Source organism: Enhydra lutris, unplaced genomic scaffold (genome assembly GCF_002288905.1).
Source record: "Enhydra lutris kenyoni isolate GAN:26980312 unplaced genomic scaffold, ASM228890v2 scaffoldscaffold36, whole genome shotgun sequence".
NCBI lineage: Eukaryota > Metazoa > Chordata > Mammalia > Carnivora > Mustelidae > Enhydra > Enhydra lutris.
This window is the reverse complement of record NW_019154120.1, coordinates 13,818,522-13,835,633: the sequence shown is the minus strand read 5'-3', so window position 1 is coordinate 13,835,633 and position 17,112 is coordinate 13,818,522. Positions and strand designations below refer to the sequence as shown.

The following is a 17,112-nucleotide window of genomic DNA, read 5'->3' as shown; positions in this document are numbered from 1 at the left end:
TTTAAATGGAGGCGCTGTACCATATCTAAATATTTAAGTTATAATCAAGCTAATAAACTGTTAAATAAAACATGTTCTCTCCTCCTACCTTAGCAGATCTAATGACTCACAAGCAGAGGTTCACGTTCAAAATCGTCTGACCCCTTGGTGTTCCACACTAGATATGGCAGTGTGGGGAAGTCTGGCTGGTGGCCCAAACATCTTTTTATTCTGTCTCTGGCTCCATCCCTCATACCACAGGGCTGTGGACACGCTGTCCCAAGTTCTGTCTACACCTAGGGCCTGTGGGTGAGGAAGATGGGCCCAGGGAAGCCCACATAAGCCCTGAAAACACGTGTGGTGTCATTTGGGTAAAGAATTCTGGAATCTGCTTATTCTTGGTATGGAGAAAATGCTTCTCCATGAAAAAGTATAATGTGAGCCACATGAGTTCATTTTAAATTTTCTGATAAGCCACATTAGAGAAAGTAAGGAAAAACCGTTGAAATTAATTTTAATAATGATCTTATTTAATGCAGTATATCAAAATTGCTATCTGTTCTAAAAAATTATTAATGAGTTTGCATTCCTTTTCGTATTAAGTGTTTGAAATCCGTTGTGTATTTATACTTAGAGAACATCTAAGTATGGACCAGCCCCATTTCAGTTTGGACCAGTCACTGAGGGCTGTTGCTATCTTACTGGACTGTGCAGACTCCTTTTTTGGGGCGGGGGTGGGGAGGGTGTGGGGGTGGTACTTGGCCCCTGGGACTGGGGGCAGTTCTCGTTATCATAAGGTCTGGTAGTATTTTTATCATTGAATTGATGCAAAGAATAATTGCACTTTTTTATATGTACAGCCCGTGGCCATTTTAAAATGCAAATATATATATATATATATATATATATATATATATATATATATATATACACACACACACATGAGAGAGTTTTATTTTTGTTTGTTTCTTCTTTTTACTGCTTTTTACTTATTCAGCTTACTTTTGCTTTTCTTTGTTGTCAGGGCTGGTGTGGTTCTAGTAAATTTGTTTGCAAAGGTGAATGTACTACCCACTCCCCCACCCCCGCCTCCCTATTATTGACAAATACTTTTCCAAAAGTAGATGCTTTCATTTGCTGTCTTGAGTAACTCCTGGAGTTGTAATCGGTTCATCTCTATTCTCTTGTGTTGGATAATGTCTGGTAGGTCTTTTTCCTTCCTAGAGGAACTTTTTTTTCTAAGTTCAGTTTATTGTGTGCATATTTTTACACTGTGGCCAGTTCTACCAAATGAGGAATCATATCTAGAAAGCAGGGTACTGTTTTTGTTTGGACTAAAACAGCAGGTTCATCTGTTTCAGGATGGAGTTGGCAGATTTAGAAGGACAAAAAAGCACCCAGTTAAATTTAAATTTCAGAAAAACAACAACAATTTTTTTTTTTTTTTAAGTATAAGTATGTCCCATGCAATATTTGGGACAGACTTTACACTTTAAAAAAAAAAAATGTGTTGGGCGCCTGGGTGGCTCAGTGGGTTAAAGCCTCTGCCTTCGGCTCAGGTCATGATCTCAGGGTCCTGGGATCGAGTCCCATATCGGGCTCTCTGCTCAGCAGGGGGCCTGCTTCCCTTTCTCTCTCTCTGCCTGCTTCTCTGCCTACTTGTGATCTCTGTCAAATAAATAAATAAAATCTTTAAAAAGAAAATGTGTTTATTTTGTGTATTTTATCTGGCAACCCTATTTTAAGACTCCTTTACTCTCTCAAATATTGGGGCCCCAAAGCTGTTTTTATTTATGTGGATTAAATCTTTTGATATTTACAACATTAAAAACTTAAACTGAAAAGCATTTTAATATGTATTCATTTAGAAAAATAATCAACCCGTTCTGGTTAACATATACATTTTTTATGAAAAGTAACTATTTTAGAAAAGAAAAAAAATAGGTACAAGAGTGTCATTGTTTTGTATTTTTGCAGATGTTTTCGTGTCTGGCTTAATAGACGATAGATGGATTTCTCCTGTTTCTGCATCCAGTCTGGTGTGCTATCGCAAAGACCAGGTGGAAATCACCACTGGCCACTTGAGAGAAAAGGAGAATGGGAAAAGGCAAATGGCACTTAGTATTGTTACAAAAGTAGTTTTGACCTTGGGAATTCTCTTGAGAGGGTCTGAGTGACCTCTTTTAAGTCCTCCAGCCCTGCTTTGAGAATTTCTGCACTAGGAATAATACAACCTGTAATTCTAGCTCATGTAGTATAGATATTGGATGATTTAGTCCAAGTAAAGGATGAGCAGTCTTTGTTTTAAGAAGGCCTAATGACTCATATTGTAAAGTATAATGCAAATTAAAAATGATTATTCAGGTTTAGCAGTTAATTCTTACGGTTTTGTTTTGTTTAATTTAAAATACTATTAGGTCTATACTTCACCATTTAAGAAAATTACTATTATAAAAGAAAAATCATAATGCTTCTTTAACCTGTCAAATAGGCCCATTGTCACCTTTCTGTTTAGAATAAACTTTATGTTGCTATTTAAAATAAAGCTTAGGGGCACCTGCATGGCTCAGTTGCTTAAGCATCCGACTCTTGACCTCGGCTGAGGTCACCATCACAGGGTCATAAGATCGGCTTTGCTTCAGGCTCTTGAGCACAGAGTCTGCTTGCCCTTCTCTCTCTGCTTATCCCTCTCTTCCTGCTTGTGTATGTGTGTGCTGTCTCTGTCTCTCAAATAAATAAACTAAATCTTAAAAAATTTTTTAAAAAAGCTTAATTTTTTTATTATAAAGTTCAACAGATGGGTCACATGACAATTTCCTTAAAATGCTGATGGGATTGAATTGGATTTATTTTTAAGATGTATGTGTCTGTTCTAGGCATCATACATACTGCCCAGTATTTAGGCTTGGTCAGTTTTAAAAAAATAATTAGCATAATGCAATAACTAATCTGATTCTCATGTCAAATTTAAAAAAAAAAGGGTAGAGGTCAGCAGTGGACCGACAGAGAAGTAAAACACAGAGAAAAGAGCCATTAAAAAAAGAAATCAGAAGGCAGTGCTGGTCTGGGAGAAAGACGTAGGTTGAGTTTCACACTGGAAATCCTGCAGGGTAGCCCGGGAGGCAGGAGATGGCGTGTGGTGGGTTCACAGAGCAGGAAGACGGTTTCCAAGGAAGGCAAGGTAGAGGTAGGAAAGGAGCTGCAAAGCACACATCTGTGAGAAACATTTAACCACGGAGCGGGGAAGAGAAGTTGAAGAAGGAAAAAGAAAGAAACCTAGGAGGAAACAGCCGGAGAAGGCTGGAAGTGGCTGCGCGAGGAGAAGGTGGTACAAGTGAAGTGAGAAGAGCTTTCCCAGACCCGGCGTGCAGTTAGCGGCATCAGTGCTGGGTTGAGAATGAAAAATGATCATTGGTTCTTAAATGTGGAACTATAGGACTTGGTTCCCTGGGAGCGTGTATAGTTCTGATAAATTAATTTTTTATTTCAGGTTTGTATTGGGGAGAGATGGAGCAGAAAGGTTTGTGACTTGTGTGGCTGACACAGAAATTCGGATCTGCCTGCTCCTGCCCTCCCTCCCCGTGAGCGCGTCGTGGTGCGTTCATGAAGCTGACCCCGGGGAAAGCGAACAAAATTACTCCAGTCCAACTCCCATCTTCCAATATTCAATCTCGTTCTAGACTGACAAATTGGTTTGTTTGTAAATGTTTTATATTTTAGGGAAAACACTGGCCTTACGGTCTGAAGCGGTTCCCTCCAGCCCCGCAGCGCGCTTAACCTCCGTGGGCTCGTTTCCCCCCCGGCTGAATTGGGTTAGAGTATCGCTAAGGCTATGCTAACTGATGTGATGTTGTGCATCTCTGACATTTGTCTTTTCTGTTGTTTCACTCTAACAGGTTCACCAAGTTGAAGAGTCTTAACCTTTCCAATAATCACTTAGGGGACTTCCCACTTGCGGTCTGCAATATTCCGACCCTGACCGAGCTGAACGTGTCCTGCAATGCCCTGCGAGCGGTCCCGGCGGCCGTGGGAGTCATGCACGAGTGCGTACTCCAGCCCCACCGCGCGGCACCCCGCAGAGACCCCGGGAAGCTGCCCTGGGGCCGCAGCCTATGAAATGAGTTAACTTGTTATGTTGGCCATGGAAGTCTTGGCTCTGAAGCGAGAGATGGGGCTCTTCTGGAGATTTCATTTATTAGCTTTTGTACTCTTTAGAGTCTTATAAAAAATTAAAATATCCTTGTTTTAGAACTGAAGATCCCCGCAGATGATTGTCTACCCATGAGTTGACATGCTTACTTTCTCATTTTCTGAGTTATGTTGAATTCTAAGACTTAATATTTAAAGTAACAATGGAAGATGGGTATTGGGGCTGATTCAGACTACGTAGTTAGCCCACGTTGTTCCCATTCATGCCTATCCAGCTTGGGAAAATGGGTCATAATTTTGGCTTCCAGTAAAAGATTAAGATGCTTATCTCTGATCTTTTCTCTGTGGTGTATTACTGCTTGGGCCCTGCCCTTGTGCATTTTGCAAATGATAATTCATTTTCTTTTCCTAATAATATGATCTATACTTGGGGAACTTGTCCGGTGGTAATAAAAATGTTAAAATTGACACATTCTCTTTATAATTCTTATGTTTTCTTTACTAGCTTACAGACATTCTTGTTGGATGGAAACTTTCTCCAGGCCCTTCCTCCTGAGTTGGAGAACATGCATCAGCTTAGTTATCTTGGTCTTTCTTTCAATGAATTCACTGACATTCCAGAGGTTTTGGAGAAATTGACTGCTGTGGATAAACTTTGTATGTCTGGAAACTGTATGGAGACCCTTAGGCTACAGGCTTTAAGAAAAATGCCTCACATTAAACATGTGGATCTAAGGTAACTATTTTTAAGAAATATATCCCGTTTAAGTGGTTGACTTACATTTAGGAGTAGGTTAGAGCCCTTTTGGTGATATTCTTTTGCAAGGCAAGCAGGCTGGTTAGTTGGAATTTATGGTGAATGAAAACCATATCATTGAGAACAAAGTGGATATTTTATCTCTTTGTCCTCCTTTTCCGTGGCTTGAGATAGGTAACATCATTGAGCATCTCTTCTTTCTTAAAATTTTCCCCCCTCGACTTCCCTAATGTGATGTAATGTATTTAGTAAACTAAATTACTTAACCTACTTATTTTAATTTCTTATTTTTCTGTCCATGTGGTTCTGCCCTTAGTTTACTGTTCTTTATAAAAATATAAAATTCATAACCTCTCATTAGGCCTAAGTTTGGTCAGAACCTCCACCCTCACACCTCACAAGAGCAAGGAACCCCATTTTGATTCCCGATCTTGCTACTCCAACTAAAACCACTGGCATAGTCCTTGCTACATTAAAGATGCTCCGTGATCATCCCTTAGTATGTGAGGTTTAGTTTTAGTTTCTAATATACAAAGAACCAGCATACAAGGAGGAACTCTTCTAAATTTCTCGCTTTTAAGGAAAAAGAAGAGTCTGTCATGGGACTGAGTTCCTGCAAAGCAACATATCAGGCTTAGGCCTTCATACTAATTTGCCCAATTTGATACTTTTTCAACCACCCTAATTCCTCCATTAGCCAGGGGTTGATGACCACATACTCATGATGTTAAATCTTGGGCAAGATATTTAATTACCCTGCAACTGTGTTCTCATCTCTAAATTACGGTTAGTAACAGAACCTCATTCATAGAGCTTGGGAGGGAATCGAGTTAAATGCCTCACACTCCCAGTATGTTTTATGTATCATTCTTATTACCTAATTGAGGATTCTCTTCTTCTCATGGAATCTGCACCGCTGTCATTCTTAGACTCTACACCTCCGTTTGTCAAAGGTGGCTCTTTCTTTGCCTTACTACCCACTTTCCTCTCTGTTGGTAACCCTAGACTCTCACTCAGGCCTGTTGACTTTTATCAGTATAAAAAAGCATCATCTTTTGCTCCTTTTCTTCTGCGTTTATATGTCTGGCCTTGGAAACTCATTTATTCAAGTCCCTCAAAGAACTGTTTTCCTTGGGGCACCTGGGAGACTCATCGGTTAAACGTCGCCTTCGGCTCAGGTCATGAACTCAGGGTCCTGGGATCGAGCCTCAGAGCTCAGTGGGGAGTCTGCTTTTTCCTCTCCCCCTCTCTCTCCCTCTTCTGCAGGCTCGTGCTCTCTCGCTCTCTCTCAAATAAATAAATAAAATCTTAAAAAAACAAAAGCAAAAAACAAGGATTACTTGGCTTTCCCTTTCCTCAGACTAAAGAAATCATGCCTTTTGCACCTGGGGAAGTGTTGGTTAGCAATTTGCCGGCCTAAAATTCTTAATTCGAGAAGTACAAATGGTAATACTTTATCTGACTTGGAGAACTTTTTGGACTGTCACAGGAGATGGCATTAAACACCTTGTTACCTTTCTTGTTAACTTTCTTTCTAAATTGTTAGCATTATTTTTCTCTGAGTTGCTTGGATTTAGAAAACTTTCATATTAAAGCATTTAAGCCATTTTAAATGGAGCCTCCTAGATTTCTAGTTCTAATTGGATCTTTCTAGACGGAATCAGTTGCAGGACATTTAAATACCACAGTAGACTGGAACACTCGACATAGTCAATGACTGTGCCCAGCTTACGTTCCCTCCAGGCCACTGAGTGGAGGAGGGGAAGATCTGGTCAGATTTGCTTGTAATTCTGCCCTGGTACTTTAAATTGAAACTAGTGGGAGGCTTTCAGGGGACTTTCACTTAGTTTCTGCAAAGGGCTAATTTTACTGCATTTTTTTACTCCTTCAGATGAAAATGTAATATCAGATTAAAAGTGATCATTTATCATTTTTCTTTTCATTTTATTCTTTTTCCCATATCTACTTTCTTTGACTCTGATAGTATGTTCTCTGTGGCATCCTTGATAACCCCTCTTTCCTCTCAGTCCAAACTGTGCACGTTACCCACACCCGTCCATGATCACTTGTTACTGCCTTGGTGGTCGTCGGTGCCCTCAAGGCTTCATCATTTGCCTTCTGTCTCCATGTTGATTATCCCCAGTCTTTCTCTGACCCTTATTTTTCTTCTCGGGACTAATGCCACTTCAAGTGCCTGCTGGGTAGTTTCACCTTGGTTCCCCCACTGGCACATGTAACCACACCCTGTGAAACAGTTTAATTCTTTCTTCGACTAGTTCTTCCCCTTGGATTCCTGTTTTACTGATAGCAACATCACTTCATTGGTTCTATAGACACAAAACCTTGGACCCTGTCTGTGGTCCCCCATCACATTCTGTCAGTTCTTGCTTCACGCTAGTTTCTCTCTTTGTCCCTTCCTTTCCCCTCCCGCTGCTGCTGCTGTCTCCTGGCCGAGACATCTCTTTCCATTGTGTAGCCTCGCAAGCCAGCACAGTCCTGCCCAGAGCCTGCAGTTCTTTGGCTAGAGGTTTTAAACTTCTCGTACCTGGTTTCAACCTACTAGCCTGTGAGTCCCTTGGGGATGAGGCTCTAGCTCAGAGCTACTCGAAGTGTGGTCCTCCCACCTGGGCTGGTGCGCCAACTATCTGTTACTTCTCTACAATGAAATATGTGTAGAAATTGAGACTTAATGTTTTAGGAACACACAGTGATTTGACATTGCCGCAGTGTGCAGGTAGACTCATAAAAGCAACTCATCTCGTTTTGCGGGGAATAGACTCATTTAGTAGTTGGTGAATTCACCTGGGGAGCTGCCTGGGCTGAGCTGGGCTGTGCCCTGGGCATGTGCGGTAAGACTCCACATCAGGCTGTGATAGATCAGAAGTCCAGAACAGAGCTCGTTCGCCACAGATAACCGAGAAACACTGTTCTTCTCTATCCTCGTTACCCAGCGTAAGCACTTAGTTGGTACTTTCATTGACTAAGCCCCCCTTGCAGCTTCTCACGTGCCCTGCACTCCTCTCATTCGGGGCTGCTCTGCCCTCGCTTGTGCACTGCTCTCTTTGCCCATTTGTATCTCTTACATCCCGCCTACCCTGGGCATTCAGATGAGGTGCCCCCCCCGCCCATTGCATCTTTTTTGACCATTCTCTGTGTGCGTACGTCAGTTACGGCACTTGTCACATACTTGTGGTCTTGGTATTTTAAAGCGTACGTGATTTTCCTCACTAACGTCCAAAGTCTGTGCACAGACACCTTGTTTTCTTTGTCTCTCACTGACCCAAAGCCACGGGTCACCTTCCTGGTCATGACCCGCCTTCTGTTGTTTGCATACCGTGGGCGCGTCCTTCATTCGATTTTCTCAGCAGCCTTGTCGGACACGGAAGGTGTTACTCCCATTTTACAGATTAGGCGTGGGCTTAACCAGGACATTAGGTGACTTGTTCAAGGTCCTGTGCAAGGTGACGAGCAGCAGACTGGCACGAGAGCATGATGCTGCCTCGTACGGCCCATCTGCACACAGGAAGCCTCAGCGCCTGCTTATGAAATCAGTAAAATGGCCGCGCCAGCTGGGGACTATTGGAAGGAGACTTGAATCACATTTTGCTTCTTTCAAAGTTCATCCTAAATAGTTACATTATGGTTTGAGCCTGAACACTTCTGAATTTGGATCCTGATAAGACTTGGCAATTTAAACTGAATGTTCCCTCTCATTATAGATTTTCTTTTGTCTCCTCATTAAATGAACCCTTTAATTATTTTAGTGTTAACACAGTGAAATTGCAGGAGGGAGCGATTTCGAATGAAGAAGATAATGCCACATTACGAGAATTACTTACAGTGTAAAGTAAGAAGAATATGGGACTTTTTTTTCGATTTCTATAGTCTTGTATCCAAAATGAGATTTTTTTTAACTTTTAAGTTTTTTTTTTTTTTTTTTTTTTTTTTTTTTAAATATCTACTTATTTTAAAAAGAGCGTGTGCACTAGCTGGGAGAGGGGCTGAGGGAGAGAGAGAGAGAAAGAGAGAGAATCTCAGGCAGGCTCTGCACGCAGCATGGAGCCTGACTCAGAGCCCAGCCTCACGACCCTGAGATCGTGACACTAAGATCATGACTTGAGCTGAAATCAAGAGTCCAGCGCTTAATCAACTGAGCCACTCAGGAGCCCCTAAGATGAGATTTTTAAAAAAAGATTCTGTGTACATATTCTAGTAATCTAGTGAGCATTTGGAAATAGGCAAATTGCTGGGTTGAGGCCAGTTTTTAAATCTTACAACCTGGAATAAAAAAAGAAGCAAAAAAAACAAACCCTCTTGGGGACATTTAAAGAAGCCATACGCTCTGCTTACGGACTGACAAATGCTCACTCTTTGTTATCTGCCACGGATCCTTGTGATTCAGTGACTTTATGTTATTACTATTACTAATTCAGTTGCCATCATTTTATGTTTTTTAGCTACCATTATTTTATTTTTTCAAAGGGCAGGCATTCAAAACTGAGAACCTTTAGCTTTTTCCTAAGCTCCCGCCCTGCTGTTAATGCTCTTCTGACCAAGTGTGTTATTTCAGCACTTGTTGGCTTTGTAATGACAAGTACAGAGTTCATATTGTTTGCTTGTAAAGGAGTTGGGGGTAGCCTAGCAAACTAGAATCGAGATTTTCATCTACTTTTCTCCCCTTTAGAGTTAAGTGTGTCTTCCTTCTGTTGGTTCCTAGTCCCAGTTACTACTCAGTTATCTTCTCGGCAACCCACCCACAGCACCTTCAGTCTGTTCCAGCTAGTTCTCGTGGCCGAGGTTCTGCCAGTTTTCCCTGTGCCTTGCTCTGTCCTAGATTTGTTGATCCCATTGTTTGGTCCTTTGTTTTGTAATTTCTCAGCAAATCCTAGATGCCAGAGTATTTTCTGTGCTTTGTTCTTTCAAGCAATATTTTATTTTTTTAATTAATTAATTTATTTTGTGGAGCCCAACATGGGGCTTGAACTCCCAACCCTAAAATCAAAGACCTAAGCTGAGATCAAGAGTCGGACATTTAACCGACTGAGTCACGCGGGTGCCCTCAAGTAGTATTTTAATGATGGAGATGGTTTTGGTAATCAGTCCTTGGTCCGAAGCCAGCCGGAAATCCAGAAGTTTGCATCCTTACCTCTGGTGCATATGTAGCTCCTGTTCATTTCCACACACACCCACCCCCCACCCCTTCCCAGCCCCAGCCAAGTTGTCCCTTAAATTCTGTCCTATATGAACTACTCATCTCCCTGCTCACTAATCCTTTCTCCTTCCTTAAATATTCAGTGTAGTTCTAATGTGCCTAACAGGTTGTCCTAGGTTCCGTTTCTTGTGTTCTTTCAGCCCAATTCTTGGAAAATAAATGATTAAGTGGATTTTTTTTCCCTCTTAAAATGAATTAAGGCAAAAATCGACATATGTGCTTTTCTTCCAGCCTAAGTGTTCCAAATTGGGTTTCAGAATATACTGTCAAGATTAAGACCTTCCTGGGGTTGAGGCTAAAAATAACCAAGGAATCTGGCCAATTAAGGAAGTCCCGATGTAGAGATTAAAGAAATCCTGGAGGACTGTAATATAGGGAGGCTTCTCCTTACCTCGGCATATTAGGGTGTGGCCACTTATTAATAGCACTGCGGTTAATTATAGTCTCTTTGTCCTTTCTCCTCAAGACTCAACGTAATTAGGAGACTAATAGCAGATGAAGTGGACTTTCTCCAGCATGTCACTCAGCTCGATCTGCGCGACAACAAGCTTGGGGATCTCGATGCCATGATTTTCAACAACATTGAAGTTTTACACTGTGAAAGGAATCAGCTGGTGACATTAAACATCTGTGGCTATTTCCTAAAAGCGCTCTATGCCGCTTCTAACGGTATGTGATGTGGACCACATCAAAGTTTCTCTTCTTCCAGGAATTGACTCCACATCATCATCTCTGCCTCACTCTGATTTCTACTTTGCACGTTTAATAAAATAAGTGTCAGATTTTGCTGAGGTAAAAATCATAAAAGAACCAAAACGAAAGATTTTATAGGTCTCAACTTATTTTTCTCATATGGTGATATTTAGGTAAGTTACTCCCCCCACTTTTGCTCTGGGTCCTCTGCTCAAAAGGCCTTAATAAACTATTTCTTGGACTACCCTGTTAGGATAGTAAATCTGGAACACGATTTAATATGGGAGAGTGAAAATGAAAGGAAGGTCCATGTTGGACTCTGTTCAGGGTCTCAGATTTCATGCTCCACTAACAAAGGAGCTAATCCTCAGAGAGACCTGAATTATATACCCACAGGGACACCACAGATCAGGAGTCTTACTCATTTAATGAGCTCTCTTCTTCAGAATCTGGAAATCATAACCATTCTAAAAAGAAAAGATCTTATGGACCTGTGTTACTCAAGTGAAGATTTCAGTTCCCTGCAATCAGAAAACTGAGTGAAAATAAGTATTTAGTACCGCAGGTTGAACAATTGTTTATCAGGCACTCGTTCTATGAATAGTGTAGTGCCCGAGTTCTAAAGGATAGGGGATTTCCCCCCCTTTTCTTAAAATGAATTTATTGTCAACTCACAGGAGAAACAAGCCAAACATCAGATAGCTACAGGTCGCTGAGGATTACTGGGCTTGGATGGCCAGGAGGCACCAAGTGGTTATCGAAGGGGAAAGAATCTGAACGTGGCTGTTCAGCAGATGGGAGAAGACAGGGAATTCTGAACTCCTAGGTAGCCACTGGACAATGGTGGGAAGTGTTTATGGGATGCGTGGCTTGGAGTCAGGTGGTGACGCTTTGAAGCTAGTGCCGTGGACTACAGAGGGTCCATGGAGGTTCTCAAGTGGAGGAAGTGATGCTGTAACACTGTTACGGTGAGAGCAGTGTACAGGGTGCATTTATGGGAGAAGAGAAGAGCCCCTGCCACTGTGTTAATCGCCATCCCTGTAATGGTTTTCGTGAGAGCAAATGGGAACTTGCAGTCAGGACTACAGATGTTGGTTTGAGGCTCATCTGTTCAGAGGTGGTGCGTGCAATGGTGGAAGTAAGGTGACTGGAAAAGAGAAGAGCGCTGGTAGCAGGGGTCAGCTTAGAAGGCTGGTGCACGGCAGGCAGCCAGCCGGACGCCGAACTGGTGAATTACAGGGCAAGTGTTCGCAGAAACAGAAGGACGTCTTGAAGCCACTCTGAGAGACGAAGCCTTAAGGTGGACGGTGGTGTCCTATTTCATACAGTTTTAAGGAAAGGGTTTCAGGTTTGAGTAGAAGTCATCTGTGACCCTCAAGAGTATGGTTTCAGTAGAATAAAAAAGACAAAAGCCAGATGCATAGGGTTTTATGGAAGGAATTTCAGATTTACCAGAGTGTGTTCATACAGTTAGTGTTCCAGGTACTGTTCAGCAAACATAACAAGAAGAGAGCCACAGTGAGTGGTGGGGGAAAGGTAGGAGAGTAGAAGGAGTGATTTATTTCGATCTCCTGAATAAGATCTTGTGACTAAATGGGGAGTTCTCTGTACTTCCCTGTAGTTTCCAAGTTTAACAAATGGATGTATTGTACCTCCTAACCTAAACAATGGTGAATAAAGCACAGTGATGATGTTTTATATACAAAAAGAGTCTCTGTGTGACTCGAATGATCATGTCTTTGTCTTTTTTTCTTTGCCTCTTAGAACTTGTTCAATTGGATGTTTACCCAGTTCCAAGTTATCTGTCCTACATGGATGTTTCAAGGTAAGAAGCCAAGGCCTAGAGCTCGCCAAGAGTCTGCTTGAGGTTATTTAGATCATCTGTCTGAGCTTATGCCTAAAAACTTCTTATATATTTTGATGGTAAATACTACAAATTAAATTCATAGTTCTTACTTACCCTCTCAAAAATGTACGTAAATATCTGTTAGTTAAAATGTGTTTGTGTGCTATAGTTAAAAATAGAAGAATCAAGGTGTTACATCCGTGTGGACACCAATTTGACCACCATGTTTGGGCCTGAAAGATTAGTGAGTTGAGTGTCCTATGGTTGGAAGGTCCAGAAATTTTTTAATTAAATTAACCATATCTTCAGTCTTTCTCTGAAATGATATTAATTTCATTTTTAAAGTATTGTGCTATCTTTGATTTTCTTTTTCCTTCCCTCTTACTTTGCACCTACATCTTCTTGCCAAGAGACGTTAGAAAGTAGCAGCTAAGCCTGCCAACGTAGGATCTCCATCCAGCCTGCTCACGTTTCTCAGCTTATTTGCAAACAAGCTGACCATCTCACCTTTTATACAAATTCACCACTGCAAGGTGTCATGTTTACTCCAGGTCCCACAAATATTATAGTAGACTTTTTCTTGAAGCCATAAAGCATGTATTTATACAAATTAGACTTTAATAATCTTAACAAACTAAAACTGAAACTTTTACCGTAACTCCACAGGAAATATCCAAAATTGTCTGAACAACCGCAGAACATGGGGGCTTGTGGCCCATTCAGTGTAACAAGTGTTAACTTATATGGGTGTGCAAAGTCCAACACAACCGCCGTGTAATTGGTCAGCTGCAGAATTTGCCTTTAGTTATAAAAATACACAAACCTAGTTATTTTAATGAGGCTCTCAATCAGAATTATTTAAGAAAGTGTCAGAATTATTCCAATTACAATTTTATCAGAGATTTGTAATTATAAAATACTTTACGAATAGTACTTCATGAATTTTCTACTAATTTCATGTCAATTTTGTTTAATAAACTTGAAGTCAGATTTCACCTGATTATTTTTTTTAACAGTCTTGAATGCTGGTATCTTCATCCCAAATAAGAACAGTACTGCAGCGGGTTTGCATACATGGGTCTATATAAGTATTTTGAACAGATTTCTTTCAGAGTTGGCCATAGAGTAAATCTATTCTCCTTTTATTTATAGGATGTAACTGGCAAATGGTTCCCACTGAAATCCCTAAGTGAGACTGAATTGGAAACCCTGTCTTGCTTTTCCCTGAATTCTGCCACTTAAATGCTACCCATCTTTCTTTATAATTTTCCTGTCCAGAATCTTCCGTGCAACCCTCTCTGCCTCATTTGCTGCCCCAACTATAAGACTTTCTCTGAGAAAACCCGATTCCCCTGACATAGCTTTGAGCATTTCACCCTCCTCCTCTTATGTGAGTATGTTATCTACAGGAACTGAGCTGTCACCCATCATGGTGTTTACTACGCCCTCACTTTCAAAGTTCCAGGTTATTTTTATCACTGATAAGAGTTTTATTGCTATGTGTTAAGGTTCTTTATAGTGAGAGGGACTTTCACTCTCCTATCTTACGAAGATGTCGTAGGGGTTAACTTCTATAAAATAAAATAATTAAGTATATCGATCTTCAGGGCTTCAAAGCCAGAACCATGTGTACCTGTACAGACACTAAGAAAATAATGCCACCTTTTCTGTATTTTAACTGAAAAGTTAGTACACTGGTAAAATTAACGTGATTTTTAAAACACACATAATGCCACCACCTTTAACATCACAACGGTTTTCACTTTGATATAGTCCTGTCCCAAGCATCATATTTCCATGGAATGTTCATCTATTTTTAAAGAAGTGCACTCATAATGTACATACTGCTTTATATGCTTTGGGTCTGGTCATTTCACATATTTAAGAAGGAAGAGAAAAAGCTAATCATCCATGAATAGGGATGGTACTTATTTTAGTAGATTTTGTCTAAGAAGTGATGAGTTCTTTTAATGATAAAGCCAGCATTAGTTTAGTTCGCTTGTTTCATTCAATTCACTGGTGACTCTTCTTTCCTTTTATCTATGATGTATGGCAGTGTTCTCATGATATCTGTTGGAGTTGAGAAGTATTTTAAGGGTAAAAACATAAATTGGAAAAATAAAACTGTTTTATGCCACTTGACTTAATTGGAAGAATGTATATGTTTACTTGTTTGTTTTTTCCAATAATAAGACATCCTCTCGGTAAGCTTGCATAGGTTTATACACTGCTTAATATAGCAATTCTGGGAATTAGACCTTTTTTTTTTTTAAGACTTTAGAGATGACATAACTGTGTCCTTTTCTACTTTTTCTTTCTTGTCACACTTCATCTTGCTACTAGATTAAAAGGCATATACATATCCTTTTGATTAATATTCACTATACTTTGGTATTTCGTTTGAAGTTTTATTTATTTTATGTAATCATTCTGAGTTTCAGACCATATTTTAGGCCAAATTCCAATCAAAGGAAAAAATTGTATATTCTCATATTTAGGAACTGCTTAGAAAACGTGCCTGAGTGGGTATGCGAAAGCCGGAAGCTAGAAGTTTTGGATATTGGCCATAATCAAATATGTGAACTTCCTGCACGGTGAGTGTTACAGATCTGGTGAGAGTATTGCAAATTAGATAAGCAGTTTTTTAAAATAATTTAGCTTGTTATTATGAACTCCTAAAAAAAAATTTGTTTTAAAACCTTATTTCTGGTATCTTTTACCTCATGCGTGGGCTGTGAATTACAGACTTTCTTCATGTGGTGAAGACTAGGGTGAGATTTTGTCAGCCAGGCTTTCCAGAGCCGCACAGGGCAGTGCTTAGGGGATGTTTCTAAATACACAGTATTTGAGAACTCAGCAAACAGTATGTTCACCTCTGTAATCTCAGTTCTTTCAGAATCTTTCACTTCTGTCTGTTGACCTAACATGTCTACCTCCCCCACAAATAACTCTCGGGGTTTTTTGTTTTTGTTTTGTTTTTTTTTTAAAGATTTTATTTATTTATTTGACAGAGATCACAAGTAGGCAGAGAGGCAGGCAGAGAGAGAGGAGGAAGCAGGCTCCCCGCTGAGCAGAGAGCCCAATGCGGGCCTCGATCCCAGGACCCTGGGATCATGACCTGAGCTGAAGGCAGAGGCTTTAACCCACTGAGCCACCCAGGTGCCCTAACTCTCGGTTTTAATTGAACATAACTTTGGGGGGGAAAAAAAGATAATTACATCATTAAACATAGAAAAAAGCAAACTAGATTCTATTTTTCTTGTTATGAAATTTGGAATCAAAGTCCAAGAACTTTTCTTTCCTTCTCTTTCCTGTCTTAATGTGTATTATTTTTATTTCATAATTTTCACTTGAATGGCAAGATTTGTAACTTAGCCATGTCATGAGGTCTAGTGTCTGTAGATAAGACAAAGATCTTCAGGTAAATGAATTTCAGTACAAAATACTATTGACTGTTAGTGACTAGCCATGCAATTGATAACAAAAGGTAGGCTGTTCCCATACTACCCTGTAAACTTTTCCATGATGATGGAAATGCCATGTGTCTTCTATAAGTGTGTGTGCGTGCTGTCCAGTGTGGCTCCTCTAGTCCCATGTGACTTTAGAGACTTAGCACATGGCTAGTCCTAACTGAGAAGTGCCAGCGTACAAAATGTACAGTAGATGCAAAGTATCTCACTAGTACTGTATGTTAATTACATGTTAAAATAATAATTTGGATATATTGGATCAAATAAAGTATAAGAATTATGTTTCTTTTTGCCATTTTTAATGTGGGTCCTAGAAAATTTACCATTACATATGTGGCCTGCATTATATTTCTGTTGGTTAACACCCTAAGAATGTAGATCTCATAAAAAAAATCTGGGTTACATTTCAATCCCTAGAAAGCTCAGTTGATTTTATTTTGTTCCTCGGCCATATGCTACACCTGGAACTTCAGTCTGTCTGAAAATGCTTTCTGCTCAGAGTTTTGTATTGACTGAGCCTTTAACGTGACCTGGGGCAGCCCATCACCATTATCACGATGGTTTGGTGCTGTGACCTGTGGATAGCAGTGTGTGTCGGTGTGACACCGGGACAGACCCTTTCAAAAGACAAAACAGCAAAAATCAAGATAGGCTACTATCTTGGGGGGAAATGGGGAAAAGGGAAATGAGAAAAAAGAATTTGTTGAAAAGAATCTTGGAATGTTACCTTTCTTCTGTTTTCTCTGTTCCCTTCCCTACTTCCTCCTCGCCCATCCAACAGATCGCAGCCCATGGCATCTAAGTCCTCTGTTTTCACTGTAGGCTGCAACAAAGATAGTGTGTACACAAACCCAACAATTAAGTAAAGATAACAGATATTTTGTCCAGTTTTCCCCAAAGTTAATTAATCTTAGATTTGATCTGTGTTGTCTAGGCTTGTTTGGGGAGCTTAACAAATGCTTGTTCAAAGCAAATTCGAAATGCCCTGTTGTCAAGGGATTAAACA

At 40.3% G+C, this 17,112-nt stretch overlaps 1 protein-coding gene across 1 annotated transcript in view; it reads left to right on the top strand.

Moving 5' to 3' along the window:
• LOC111154258 (PH domain and leucine rich repeat protein phosphatase 1) overlaps window positions 1–17,112 on the top strand; it is a 208,362-nt gene that overhangs the window by 147,394 nt on the left and 43,856 nt on the right. The window contains exons 5-9 of the mRNA XM_022513762.1: window positions 3,876–4,022; window positions 4,634–4,864; window positions 10,564–10,766; window positions 12,555–12,615; window positions 15,135–15,230. Coding sequence (XP_022369470.1) covers window positions 3,876–4,022; window positions 4,634–4,864; window positions 10,564–10,766; window positions 12,555–12,615; window positions 15,135–15,230 — 738 coding nt within the window. The remainder of the gene's footprint in view (window positions 1–3,875; window positions 4,023–4,633; window positions 4,865–10,563; window positions 10,767–12,554; window positions 12,616–15,134; window positions 15,231–17,112) is intronic.